We start from the raw sequence: 13,959 nt of genomic DNA, 5'->3' as shown, positions 1-13,959 counted from the left end.
TGATCCCATGAGATGGGTCCAGAAACCTCTAAGTAGCACACTGAAAAACTGGGCATGACTAAGCCACAGTAGCTCAGGGGAATAATTTTGTAGAACTTTCTCTTGTCATTTAGCCCAGTTATTTGGTGTAGAGCTTTCCCAATATTTCTCTCCCAACAGAGATCTGACTCCCTTAATCTATATCAGATGTGATGAGGAAGCCTGGAGTTTATTTTGGACTTCATGATAGATTAGAAAATAAGCATACACAGAGCTTCTTTCTTGCTGTTGGCAAGTGGTTTTATTTTGTTTTGACTCTTATACTGCTTTCCTGTAGTTCAGAGAGTTCTGTTGGAGTCCGAAGTTTTACAAAGCCTGGGATAGTGCCACACCCAGTAGGTGCTTTGATGAGGACATTTCCCTGATGATGTTTCCCCACCTGGGTTGAAACATGGTTCTGATGGAACTGAGAGGAAAGAGCTTACATCTGCTAGCCCTAGGATTTCAGGGATGTAAGTGCTCTCTGTAGACCACAGAAATATGCCTTTCTCTTAGTATAGGTTCTAAGAAAATGAAAAAAGAAAAATCTAATATTAGGAACAAAATTAAGCAGATCAACTAAGATTGTTTGCCATCATTTTAATCTTTCTTAGTGTTTGTAAATTACAGCCTGTTAAGGCATATCGCTTTGTTCACCTATTAGATAATTTGCTGTGTGGCGTTTAGCAAGTTGCATAACTTCTCCATACTTCTCTTTATAGGAGTTGGTACTAATGATATCCAAGGACCTTCTCACTTCCGAGGTCAGTGAGATACTGCATGGTATAGTGTCTAAGAGCACCATTCAAGAGCTGAACAGCCAGGGTTCAAATTCTTACCAAACATATCTGAGTAAGTTACTCTTTTTTTTTTTTTTTTTTGCTTTTTTTTTTGAAATGTAGTCTCTCTCTGTTGTACAGGCTGGAGTGCAGTGGCACGATCTCGGCTCACTGCAGCCTCTGCCTCCCAGGTTCAAGCAATTCTCCTGCCTCAGACCCCTGAGTAGCTGGGATTAGAGGCATGTGCCACCACACCCAGCTAATTTTTGTATTTTTAGTAGAGATGGGGTTTCGTCATGTTGGCCAGGCTGGTCTCGAACTCCTGACCTCAGGTGATCCACCCGCCTCAGCCTCCCAAAGTGCTGGGATTACAGGCGTGAGCCACCGCACCCAGCCATAAGTTACTCACTTTCTTGGTGCCCTATGTAAAATGGTGATTATGATAGTGGCCACCTGACAAGATTCTAATTGTTATTTGGTGAAGGAAAAAAGCACTCCTAATTTCTCCTGGCATGGAATAATTTCTCTGAAAAGTTTGTTAAGATGTCTCTGTAATGTCTGTGGTAATTTGAATTTTCTTACTTCCTGAGAACTATATTCCAAACATTCTTACTGGAATAAAGGGGAAGACAAGTTACTACTGACTTTTTGTTTAATATAGTGCTTTAATTTTATTGAAATGAATTTAGAAATCAAATTTATGTACAGTTGTGGTGTTATGATATATATTGGTTTCGTCCACCGTTCCTAGCTCATAATGCCGAAAATCCTTGAGCTCTTCAAAGTGCTGTCTATTGTGTGTTTTTTGTCTGATAGGTTCAGAGTCACTGGAAAGACCAAGGCAGCATTAGAGGGTTGGGACTTTTATCCCCACCCCCAACCTCTGGGGAGGGGAGAAGGGCTGAAGGCCAAGCTGATCAGCAATGGCCAGTGGTTTAATCAATCGTGCCTATGTAATGAAGCCTCTGAGCATAGAAATTCTTCCTTCTATAGAGGTTTGGTAAGAGTCAATTTTGTTTTCTTCTGGTTTTTCTAAGGAGTCTGCATATGCATATACACATACTTATGTATAATTTAATGCCTTTATATAAACGTAAATGCCTTTAAAGAAAAAAGAATGCTTTTGGTATTCTCTTCATTTTCCTTCATATGAATGGCTGACAGTACTCAAACCTAAATCCCTTACCATTTCTTTTTTTGTTTTGTTTTTTTGTTTTTTGAGATGGAGTATCCCTCTATTGCCCAGTCTGGAGTGCAATGGTGCAATCTCGGCTCACTGCAACCTCTGCTTCCTGGATTCAAGCGATTCTCCTGCCTCAGCCTCTCGAGTAGCTGGGACTATAGGCACATGCCACCACGCCCAGCTAGTTTTTGTATTTTCAGTAGAGATGGGGTTCCACCATATTGGCGAGGCTGGTCTCGAACTCCTGACCTTGTGATCCGCCCGCCTTGGCCTCCCAAAGTGCTGGGATTACAGGCGTGAGCCACCGCACCCAGCCATCCCTTACCATTTCAATACTCAGTTAAAAAAGCATGTGGTTCAGTGAGGTTCAGTAAAGTTCAGTAATATTATTACCCAGTGGTGAAATTATGAGAATCACAGTTGAAGAGTATTTATTAAATGCTTCCTGTATGTGTCAGTTTCTAGTCATAATGGACCCCTTGTCCTGTAAGAACTTGTACTCATAATGCAAACCTGGGGTGCTCGGTCAATGTTCGTTGTGAAAGCTTCCGAGTTCAGGTCTCTAGCAAAGAACGTTTTTCCTCTACCCTCAGTTTCCTCATCTGTGGTCTGAACAAGTTGAACTAAATGATTTCTAAGGAGCTCAGCAGCTCTGATTGCTAAACTTCATGTACAGAAACACATGCATACACAGATGGCTATGCAAAGATGAAACAACCTTTCATCATGTAGATGAAGTCTACATGACTTCACCACCGATTTTCCAATCTGCAGCATTATAGCCTTTGTTTATTTACATTCAGGGGGACCGGGAGGCAACAACTGAAAATAATTAAGAATTATTATAAGAGCCAAGCCACTTAGTCCATAGGCAACTTCCCTTGGCCAAACCGCCACAGCAATTAAGTGGTCATAGAAAATAGAACAGAAGGGGCCGTGGTACTGATTACCCACACTTATATGTCACCTTTTAAAAGACTCCCTTGGACTTTTAAAGCATCAAGAGGCTACTAAACCTCTCCTGTTGTTTGTGAAGATCCATAATCCCTCATCGAAACCTTAATCCAAGGTGTATTTTGGAATTCAAAATTTTTTCTGAGTTCAGAAATTTTATATAGTACTTGAACTAAATTTTATGTAACATCTCCAGATGGGGTTCAATGCAGCACCCCTACTCAAACACATTAATAATTTTCACAAGTTGGATAGATAATGACTATAAGTAACCTGACTTCATTTCATGATAGATTTTGCCAACAAAGCAGATATATAAAAAAACTTTTTCTTTTTTTTTTTTCCTTTTTTTTTTTTGAGACGGAGTCTCGCTCCGTCGCCCAGGCTGGAGTGCAGTGGTGCAATCTCAGCTCACTGCAAACTCCCCCTCCTGGGTTCATGCCATTCTCCTGCCTCAGCCTCCTGAGTAGCTGGGACTAAAGGCGCCCGCCACCACGCCTGGCTAATTTTATGTATTTTTAGTAGAGACAGGGTTTCACCGTGTTAGCCAGGATGGTCTCAGTCTCCTGACCTCGTGATCTGCCCGCCTCAGCCTCCCAAAGTGCTGGGATTACAGGCGTGAGCCACCGCACCCAGCCTAAAAAATCTTTTGGTTTCCATCGCTTTTTGGATTTTGGAAATCCAAAATTTCTAAAATGTGGGCCTAAGATCTGATATTACTTTTCTGCAGAAACCTCCCACAGTGATTTAGTGCAAAGAGACACTAGAACTCAGACCCCGACTGGTGTGTAAGGCCTTTAGTCTTATGTCTCACCCAGTGGTACAGCCTTCCTCTCTCTACCTGAAATAGTAACCCCCTCCCCAAATGCCCACTCACTTGGGCCCCACTAACACCAGCTCAGACATACCCCAGACATGCTTACTCCGGATGCTTTTGTTCACCTGGTTTCCTCTACCTATGAGAACTCTTGTGTTCCTTTTCTCCTCATTCCTAGCCCAGGTTTTTTTCTGCTGTTAATCCTAACCACCTTCCAAGTTCCCAGTCTGGGAGGTTCTCCTAGATCTACCAGTTTGGAATGACTTTCTCTCCTTTGTTCAGCCTCTGTACTCCATATCTTTATTATGGTACCTATCAGAGACGGCCAGATATTTTAGAAAGCTTGTATGTGTGTATCCTTTACTAAATTATGAGCCCTTAAAGTAAGTGGTTCTCAAATCTTAATATGCATGAAATGCTGCTTGTTATAGTGCAGATTCCTGGGTTCCTCTCTCTTTCTCAAGAGATTCATTTTCAGTAGGTTTGAGTGGGACCCAGGTAACTGCATATTAGCAAATCTCTGATTGTTTAAACCCTCCTTGAATAGGAGGAAGCTGACAGCGGGTTCTGTTCTTGAAATAAGGAGCTACACCCCAGGACTCTGGAATCAGAGCCTAAAATTGAATTGTGGCCTCCACATCAATCCACACGTAAGTGCTGGCATTGTTTTTCTTGTCTTATTTCGTCTCCTTTACATGCCTCTGTTAGGAATGAAATCCCCAGCAGATGATTGTGATGATGGTATAGTTTTGAGTAAGATTTATATAGGTTTCTTGGTAGAGCAAAACTTGAGTCTGTCATGCCATTAGTAATATCAGTGTGGGAAAGAGCCACAGCCAGTGCAAAAATGGCTAAGTGCCAACAGGCTGGCAGGTGGACACACATCCTGGGACCACACTAGATCGTGGACTTTTGAAGGCTGAAGAATTCGTCTGGAAGGCTGAAGAAATCATCCTCTTTCCAGGACGTTCATTTCAGAAATGCCGCTGCCTATGCTGTATTTAGGTTTATGAGCTTGGAGAGAGCCTGGTTGTAGCCTGTACTCCAGCCCCTCCAAAGACACCCCACACTCTTCTTTTTGGTATCTAACAATGATTTTGACAAACATAATAATTAATGTAACTACTGTTCAGTGAGCTCTGTGTGCTGGTACTGTGTTAATCACTTTACATAAATTATCTCATTTACTCCTCAAGACAACCCAAAGAGGAAGTATAATTTTTGCCTGTTACTGGTGAGGACCTCATGCTCAGAGAGGTTAGGCAGCGTGTTCGTGATAACACAACTAATGAAGGAAGAGAGGGATGTCAGCCCAGGTGAGTTGCCTGCAGAGCCTATACTCCGATATTGCTCCAGCTACCACTTTTAACATTTAGTGTTCTGACTTACTATTATAATGGAAGCCCTACCCTATCTTCTGTGTATTTGAGAGGATTTGTTTTTTTATTCATGTCTTCGAATGTCTGTGAATGACTCTGACCTCAATCCTGTGTGTGTCTGGACCTCTACTAGAAATCATTTGGCATATGGGTAGCTTACCCAACACAAGGATACACCACCAAGAGTGGCTGAGTGCTACGGGAGCTCTTAACAGAAAAGAAAGTTAGTGCGACTCCTCCTAACCGCCTTCCTTTCACTGGACATGAATGCCAGTAAACCTAGTCCTGTTGTTGAAGTCAGAACTGAAGAATGGGCCCTCTAGATAGAATGTAAGCACATTGCATTTAAATCTCTTTTCCTTAATGGTACAATTAGGCAGGGATAAACAGCGTTAACATGTTGGAATTCCTTGTGGTTTTTATTTCCTGGCTACAGTCAATCAAATGGTCATTTCACAATGAAAAAAATCTGGACACTTTTGTGTTCTGTGTGTTGCTCCTTTGCTGCTGATATTGGAAAATACCACTATTTTGGCCAACTGTAAATTAGACTGATTTCTGTGAGAAAAACAGTTCTTGGGAACATTTGGTAGCTTAACACGTGGACCATGGTTAGTGATTGAGATAAAAATAGAGATATTGACTTGGGCTTATTCGCTTAGAAAAAAATCTCGTTTTAGAGGTTAGTACTAACACACAAGAAAGAAAAATAGCCAGACAAGCTCAAGGCAAAGATCATAAAACCAGTGGGATATGATATGGAAGGAGCTAGAGAAATTTTCCTGAGTATTAAAAAAAAAGAGAGAAATAAAGAGAAGAGTTAGAATGGAAAACTTTTAAAATAAAGATTCAGGGAAGTTGTGCAAGTGGGAAGCCACAGTCTCCATCAGCCTTTCGTCTGCTAGCTACCACTTTGTACACAATGCAAGAGTTTCTTAGGCTGGTAGAGAGGGGTATTCTGTCCCTGCCCCATTGCCTATAGGGAAAAGTTAATGCAGATGTGAGCAGAGTTGTGAGATGTGGTAAGTACCCCATAAAGCAAACAAATGTGAGCAAAGCAAACTCTCAGGTGATGAATATAGCCAAAAGAAAATACTGTGTTCTATGGATTGGGGAATATGGAATCTGCTTAGGGCTCTTCTCATCAGCATTAAGTTTCCTGTCTGGGGGACATGGACCTTTCCTGCTTCTCCCCCAGTTAACTAGACTGTCTCTAGTCCACGCTGCCCTGGTTGTCTAGTAAATATTTCCACCTGACCTAAATCCACGCCAATACAGCACCTCCTGGCATCCCCTTGTATGTTGCTACATGGTTTACTACATCACCCTCTAATCACTTTCCCCAACCTAGATATCTTAGCATTAGACTTGGTCTTCCAATTCTTTCACCTTTTACATTCAAGAGAGTCCCTAAGTCCTCATCATTTTACACTGGTTTATTTCAGACCTACGTCTTCTCTCTTATGAGACCCTGAGATACTTTCCAAATTGGTCTTTGTCTTTTTGTCCATTTCCATTCAGGCGATCCTCAACTCTGCAAAAACTTTTTTATTTCTAAAATGCAAGCTGAATTTTAATAGTCTTGCTTAATTTTCTAAAACCATGTTCAAATTCCCTAACATGACTTAATCTGTTTCCATTCTGCTTTTACCGTAGAACCTGTATAACGCATGTTTTTTTCTTTTCGCTGATTTGATGCTATAACCCTATTTCTATGATCCTTGGTCCTGATTTTTATTCTTATTTATATTTAATTATCATTTTGTGTTATATGGTCTTTTTATAAAATGCCACTAACCCAAAAGAGAAATGACTAGACTGAAGTTCAGACTTAGAATTATTTTACTGTAAAGCTAGCTGTTCCTTAAATGCATTGATATTTGTGATCTTACAGTTACTAAGGAAGTCTGTTTTCTAATTTGGGAATTTCTGGAAAATGTTAATGGGAGGTACATATATTTTATTGCCATTTGAAGACAACAAAATGAAGTAACTGACCATTGAGTATCCCTGTAGCCCTAATTTTTATTTGTTAGGCATTTGTGTTAGGGATTATTCACAAAATTTTAGTCATAATTGGAAGTCACAGATTCCACATTAGTACCCCATATTTTGCACAGATGGAGGCTTTTTTGTTTTTATATATATTGTCTGTTACCTAACACTCTTAAGTGCTTGGGAATTTCCCAACTGAGCAAGACAGCACTGCTTGGCAAATAAGAACACAGACCCTGAAGCCACATAGCCAAAGCTCTAATCTCTGTTCTGCAACTTAGCTGTGTGGTCTAGAGCAAATTCCTTAGTTTTTGTGTACCTTGGTTTCTCTATGTGTAAAATGGATTTAAGTGGTAAGTTCTTTAGGTTTGTGGCCAAGATTAAATAAGTTAATATATGCAGAATACTTTGAATAGGTCCTGGCACATAATAAGCACTCATATGCTAAGTGTTAGCTATTGTTGTTTTTGTCATTAGAGCTGTATTGTTCATACGAAAGGCTAGTTTCTCTGTAAATATTACTATCATTAGATCAAAATCAATAATTTTTAGACAGTCACTATCTCTGGGCATTTGAGTCTCTGGGATCTACTACCACAGCTCACCTAGAAAACAGTGGTCAGGTTGTGTGCACCATACCTGCAGGAGAGAGAGCGCAAGTCCCCCTGCAGCCTGGCTGTTGAGAATGCCATTCCTGGGCTCTCCTGCTGAATATCTCTCCGGCAGAGCACTTCAAAGCAGCGGAATGTGGAAAATAAGGCTCACTCTGCTCCCTCTTCAGGGCTGTGGGAGTTCTAGTTACAGTAATAGTTGAGAACGTGCGGGGTCCACTCGGTTCTCTCCCATTTCTGCCCAAGCCCCTGCTCCTGCTTGATAACATCTTAGTAATGTGCCTCATATTTGATGTTCTCCCACATGGCCCATTGCAGCTCTCATGGTCTGCAGGCCATATGGAGCCAGTGTGAGAACAGCGTGGCCCAGAGGATTGCAACTCAGTGCTGTCAATGGGATGCCAGAGCACAAGGACCAGAGTTCAGAAACCTGCTCTGGCAGTCTGCTCCGAATGCTCATGGAAGACAACATGGAGAGGGGGCGGGGGGCCCTGCCCTCTGCATGACTTTTCTGGGAAGAAAAAGACTCAAACCAAGGGGTGTGGCTAGCCCAGAATCAGAATTGCTTTCTAAGGATGCAACTCCATGATTTCTTCCTCCTCAGAATTATTTCGCCCCTTGAAGAATATAGAAACATCTGGCTCATTTACCAAGTCCTCTGGCAACCTCTGAAATTTCTAAAGCAGAATAGCTTGCTAGATACATCAATTTAAAAAATTCTAAAAATAAATACTTCTACCTAAAATGAGAATTTGCACCTAGAATTTTTCTTTCTTTCTCTCCCCTTTCTTCTACCCTCTTTTCCCCCCACTTTCCTGCTTGTTTTCCTTCCACTTTTTTTCTCTGTACTGACCTCTTTCCTTTTTAAAAAAAACTAATGTATACATTACCTGTGTATTGACTGTCTGCATTGCATAAGATGCTGTGAATACATGGGTGAGCAAGACAGACAGTGCCCCATAGAACCTAATGTGTACATGTGTTGGGGGTAATCTAATAATTTCAAACATATATAGTTATATACTGAGATACGTACCAGGAAAGAAAAGTACTAAAAGCCAGGAACATTTATAAAGGGAACCTGATCTGGTCCAGGAGTTGTAGGAAGGCTTTCCAGGGTATGTGGCTCTTGAGCTTTCCTCTGAAAGATTAATGGGGGTTAACAAAAAGTGAAAGAGCAGGAAAGCCATTCCAGGAAGAGGAAATGTTCTGCACCAGGATCATCAGATGGAAGAAGCCTTACATGTTCAAGACATTAGAGGAAGTTTTATTATAGAAATGTCAGAAGAGAAGGAACACAGTATTCCATTAGAGTTATCTTTTAGTTTGGTGTGGGAGATTTTATGTATGTATTGAACAAATCAAAGCTTTACCTAAATAGTTTTTCTAGATAAGCTTTTCTAAGATATAAAGGAAACATGGGTACCCTCAAGGCTAATTTTAGTGGTAGGTAAAATTAATATTGGTTTTCCTCTATTTAGTGAAATGAGATAGATTATAGTATTCATAAGGAATTCTAAGTAAATTTCTTTAGAGAGGGTCGGGCAGGTCTACTGACAGTTCTCTTTCTTTACAGGATGGGGAACAGGGAATGAATTAATGGTGAGGTTTTAGTGTAAAATGAAATTGTGGTATTTACTAATGTCTTAATAATGTTTTCTTAGTCTTTTGACATTCAGGCTAACCATATACAGGATATGAACGGAGTATTCAAGGCGTAGGTAACCCCTATTTATCCTTCAGAGGGAGCAGCACTATGGAGAGATGGACTCAAGCCCCCAATATACTGCCCTATTCTTTATTTAAATAGGCACTTTTTGTCTAAAAAGGAAATGTCTATAGATCTGTTAGGAGGACTCCACGGTTTGTGGAAGCAGTTTCTTCTCCTAATTTGTTCTCAGGCCTTGTTTGCATCCGTAATTAATACACTGTCCAAAGTTATCTGTGCACAGAAGACATTATGAGCCCTTCCTTAGGAAACTCCTGGAGAACAAGGACATAACTGAGCAAGAGGAAGACAGATACAAGAAACAGGGATTCAACACAGGAAAAAAGTAAAGACAAGTTTCAGGATAAAGGTCAAAATAGAGCCCAGATGGCAGCAGTGCACTGCTGGCACAAACAACTTGCCTGCTTGAAAATGTAATTCTACCCTGATACTTGATTGTTAGCTTGGCTGGGTATAGAATTCTAAGTTGGAATAAATGTACCAAATTAAATAAAGGATAGGGCAATCAGCTGGGAGTTTGTGCCTATCTCTCTATAGCACTGCTCCCTCTGAAGAATAAATGGGGGCTAACTCTGCCTTGAATCTCTTGTTTAATACTGTTTCAATTTATTTCAAAGGAATACATTTTTTGAAGATGTTGTGGCTTTGTATTCTAGATTCCAGTATCCTTTAGAAGTCCAAAAGGATGCTAATTTCCTTATCTATTCTATAGGACATTTTTCCCTTCCTCTCTAAAAGCTCGTAAGATCTTCTTTTAATCCCTAGTGTTCAGCAATTTCACAGTAATACATCTAGGAGTGGTTTCTTTTCATCTATTGTACTAGTAGCTAGTGGGTTCCTTCAGTGTTGGAATTAATTTTTTTCAAATTTTCTTGAATTAATTTCATGCATGATCCTCCTCCACCCGACCCTCGTGTTTTCTATGTGCATCTTTTTGTTGTTGTTGTTCAGTACCTTGTTATTCAGATGTTGAGGATCTTGTGATGAATATTGTGAATTATCCCACATCCATGCCAACCTCCTTCCAGTTTACCTTTGTGTATTGCAGGGGCTAGAAGGATAGACACTGTTTCTAAGATCTTTTGCAGCTAGTGTTCTGAATGTGATTTCGATTTGACTGTACTTCTTTCTGTTCTGTTGGCAGGTATGGCCATGGAAGCTTTTTACTCTGGGACAGCATTAGCAGGCATCCCAGTGTTTGGGCACTAGCTCTGTGAGGTCAAGAAGCAGACTACTTGTCATCCATTTTGCTTGTATGGATTGTGGCAGGCACAGCCTGGCTTTGCAGTCCATAGCAATACCTATGACTCCCTGATCTTGGCAGTAATAACATGCTTCTGGAATTAGTGGCTCTAGCGGCAGTTTGCCACTTCAAGAGGCAGTCTCTGGATGTTAGAAGAGGTGAAGCTCCCTTTGTGGCTTAGTTCTCTGGTACAGTTGGGGAGTTGTACTGAAAGCTCAACTTCAAGTGTGCTTCTTTAGCTGTCTTAAAGATTATGTTATTTAATGTATGGTAAGAAATAATTTCTGCTAAAACTAAATAACATGAATTATTTTCTCTGCAAAGGATCCTGATTAGTATGACTCTCCTGGATTGATTCTTCTAATTTCTTTTTACTTTTTTCCTGTCTTCCAACCCTATTTTTGGGAGGAGATTTTCTTAACTTTAGTTTCTAACTTTACGATTGAGTAATTGAGCTTTACAAATTCATACACACGCATACATAAAATATGTAAGTACACTTTTTTCTTTTCTGGGTATTCTTGTAGCATCCTGTTCTAGTTTTATGAATAGACCATCTTCTGTTATTTTCCTGAGGGAATTAATGATAGTCATTGTTATTGTTGTTGTTGTTTTTAAGTTTTCTTCCCCCTGCATAGTCCCTGTATATTCCTGGTTGCTTTTGACAGTCTGTTTAGTTCTCTAACTTTCATACTAGAGACTTGGCTCAGTGATTCTTGGTGGTTGGCTCATATTTAAGAAGAGGACCTTAAAAGTCAATTAGAAACCCTGAGCATGTCATTGGGTGTTGTTACCTGGGACTTCATGATAAGGGGGCCTGGCTGTGCTGTTTAATGGGGAAGCCCCTGATGTCACCATCTTCATGGTTTTCTTCTTGTCTAGGTTAGATTCCCCAGGGAAGGATTTTCTAAACTGCCTGTAAAAAGTATGGTCTGGCTGCCAGGGTCCTGGGAGCTAAGTACAAAAAGAGGAAAGGGGGCAGGGTACTCTAAACAAGTATGCAAATGTTCTCTTTGAAGAAAACAACAACAGTAATTATTTTTAATACATTGTCATTACCCTAAACTGTGTCTGGTACATAGAGGGTTAGAAAAGTCAGGAACCTACCCATAAAAGCAGAGAAAGGGATTGGGGCATCGAAATATTTTCTTGAACAGACTTTGAACCATTCTTTTTTTTTTTTTTGAGATGGAGTCTAGCTCTGTCACCAGGCTGGAGTGCAGTGACGCAATCTCAGCTCACTGCAACCTCCTCCTCCTGGATTCAAGCAATTCTCTTGCCTCAGCCTCCTGAGTAGCAAGGATTACACGCGTGCGCTGCCACGCCCAGCTAATTTTTGTATTTTTAGTAGAGATGGGGTTTCACCATATTAGCCAGGCTGGGCTCGATCCTCTGACCTCATGATCTGCCCACCTCGGCCTCCCAAAATGCTGGGATTACAGAGGTGAGCCACTGCACCCAGCCCATTTTTTCTATTTTAGCTCTATCTCACCCCTACTTCCAAAGGTAGTGATGATGCCTTAAAATCCTTAGATTTTGGGAGATTCTCTGATGTATATTGGGTGGGTTGCTTTGCGGCTTTTCCCTACTGCCAGCTTAGGTTTTAGCTTTCTTGTGCCTGTTTGGGTCATTAACCACCTATCCATTTGCAATATAGCTTGCAAAGTTTTGTTGATGTTGTGTTCTCTTCCATTTCATTTGTCTTTGGGTTTGTGCCTTTAAAAGATAATCTCCTTAGTCACTTTAATGAGGTTTAAGAGAAACCACAAGTAAAGGCATGTGTTCAGACCATGGTCTTGACCTGGAATTTGGTTACCTTTTCTATGAATCATGAAGAACAGAAGTATATTGGCTTTGCTTTCCTTATCATCACGTGATTAATTATTAAAATTAATTGTGTACTATATGTCTTTAAACTGTGTATTAAACTTAATTTTGTATGAGTGTGTCTAAGCTTAAAATAGAATGGAGAATAGCAAAAATAAAGAAATGCAGTGTGTCCTAAAAATATGCAGCAATTTCCTTCCCTCACTGCTAGTAGGACTTGCATCAAGCTGCATTAGCACCAAAAATGTATTCTTTACGCTGACTTGACGATACTTAGTGGGAAGCATCTGCAGTCAACATCTCTGCCTTAAACCCCTGGCACAGGGAGAGGGGTGGGTTTTGGTTTTCCTTTAGTGTGTTTTATGTGATGGTAATTTATATTTTCCACCCAAATAGTATACTTTTGGGGCATTTACTATTAGGGAGTTATGGCAAATCAGAAATGATTTGCCTGAGTTCAGTGAAACCTTTCACATCAGCACATTCTCACTGTTCTTCATCCCTGGTGCCTACAGCAAAGATTTAATAAGCCCTGTTTGCAAAACAAAAAGGGAAAAAGAGTAATGGCTCAATGGAAGGCTCCATTAATGTTTCAGACCACTGACTATTGAATCCAAATATAGATTTTAGGAAGAAGGGCTGAGGAGAGTGAATTTCCTCTAAAACATAAACCTTTTCATCTCTGCTATGAGATTAAAATTGAATCATGAAAGTGGAAAAATTAATAGTTGGGAATGTGTTCTAAGTATGATGCTTACTTTTTGTTGAGAATTCCTTATTTGCCAGTGATGATAAATTAACAGGTTCAGAATTTTGCTGATTTTTGGGAAAAAAATAAGGATGAATGCATGATTTTCCTTTAACGCTTTTTATAAAAGTCATAATGAAATAAGGCACCAAAGGGTAGAGAAATGTTATATGTATTATAATAGTTTAGGAGGCTTTTTGTTAAGGCCTTAACTATCAAGAGCTTATACATTTCTGGAAGTAAAATAATACCTTTCCTGCCAAAATACCTTCTCATTCATGCTTTGAGCCCTGATATCACTTTGGGTAGGACAGAAGCTAGATGAAATTCTGTAGTTCCATGTTTATTGTTTAGAAATTCAGTGCAAGGGATTTCATGCCTCTTTTGAGAGGGTTCAGAAAGTAGAAGGCATAGCCCAATACCTGTGGATTGGATTCAAGAAAGAAGAAACAGCAAGATATTCTACAGTGCTTGACTAGGGGTTGGGAAACTTGGATTTTAATCTGGATTTATCTACTTACTAGTTACAAGTCCTTCTCAATTGCTTTATTGGAGTTTTTTAAAATTCTAAGGTAGCTAAAATGCATGTGGCACAAGAATAATGTGATACAGTGTGAGAGTGTTACTTTGAATACCAGGTATAAGTTCAGACTGCACGAGGTGTTGGCAAATGTGT

At 40.1% G+C, this 13,959-nt stretch overlaps 1 protein-coding gene across 8 annotated transcripts in view; it reads left to right on the top strand.

The window, feature by feature from the left end:
• STXBP6 (syntaxin binding protein 6) overlaps positions 1-13,959 on the top strand; it is a 244,777-nt gene that overhangs the window by 146,113 nt on the left and 84,705 nt on the right. Inside the window, exon 2 of one of the 8 annotated variants that reach the window (XM_063651490.1) lies at positions 741-870. The exons of the other annotated variants lie outside the window; for them this stretch is intronic. Within the exon in view, the coding sequence (XP_063507560.1) occupies positions 753-870 (118 nt within the window). The 5' untranslated portion in view covers positions 741-752. The remainder of the gene's footprint in view (positions 1-740; positions 871-13,959) is intronic. 8 annotated transcript variants of the gene reach the window in all.

The sequence above is a fragment of the Pongo pygmaeus genome, chromosome 15 (assembly GCF_028885625.2).
Source record: "Pongo pygmaeus isolate AG05252 chromosome 15, NHGRI_mPonPyg2-v2.0_pri, whole genome shotgun sequence".
In the NCBI taxonomy this organism is placed as follows: Eukaryota; Metazoa; Chordata; class Mammalia; order Primates; family Hominidae; genus Pongo; species Pongo pygmaeus.
Note: the sequence above shows the minus strand (reverse complement) of the source record. Positions and strands in the feature narration are given on the sequence as shown.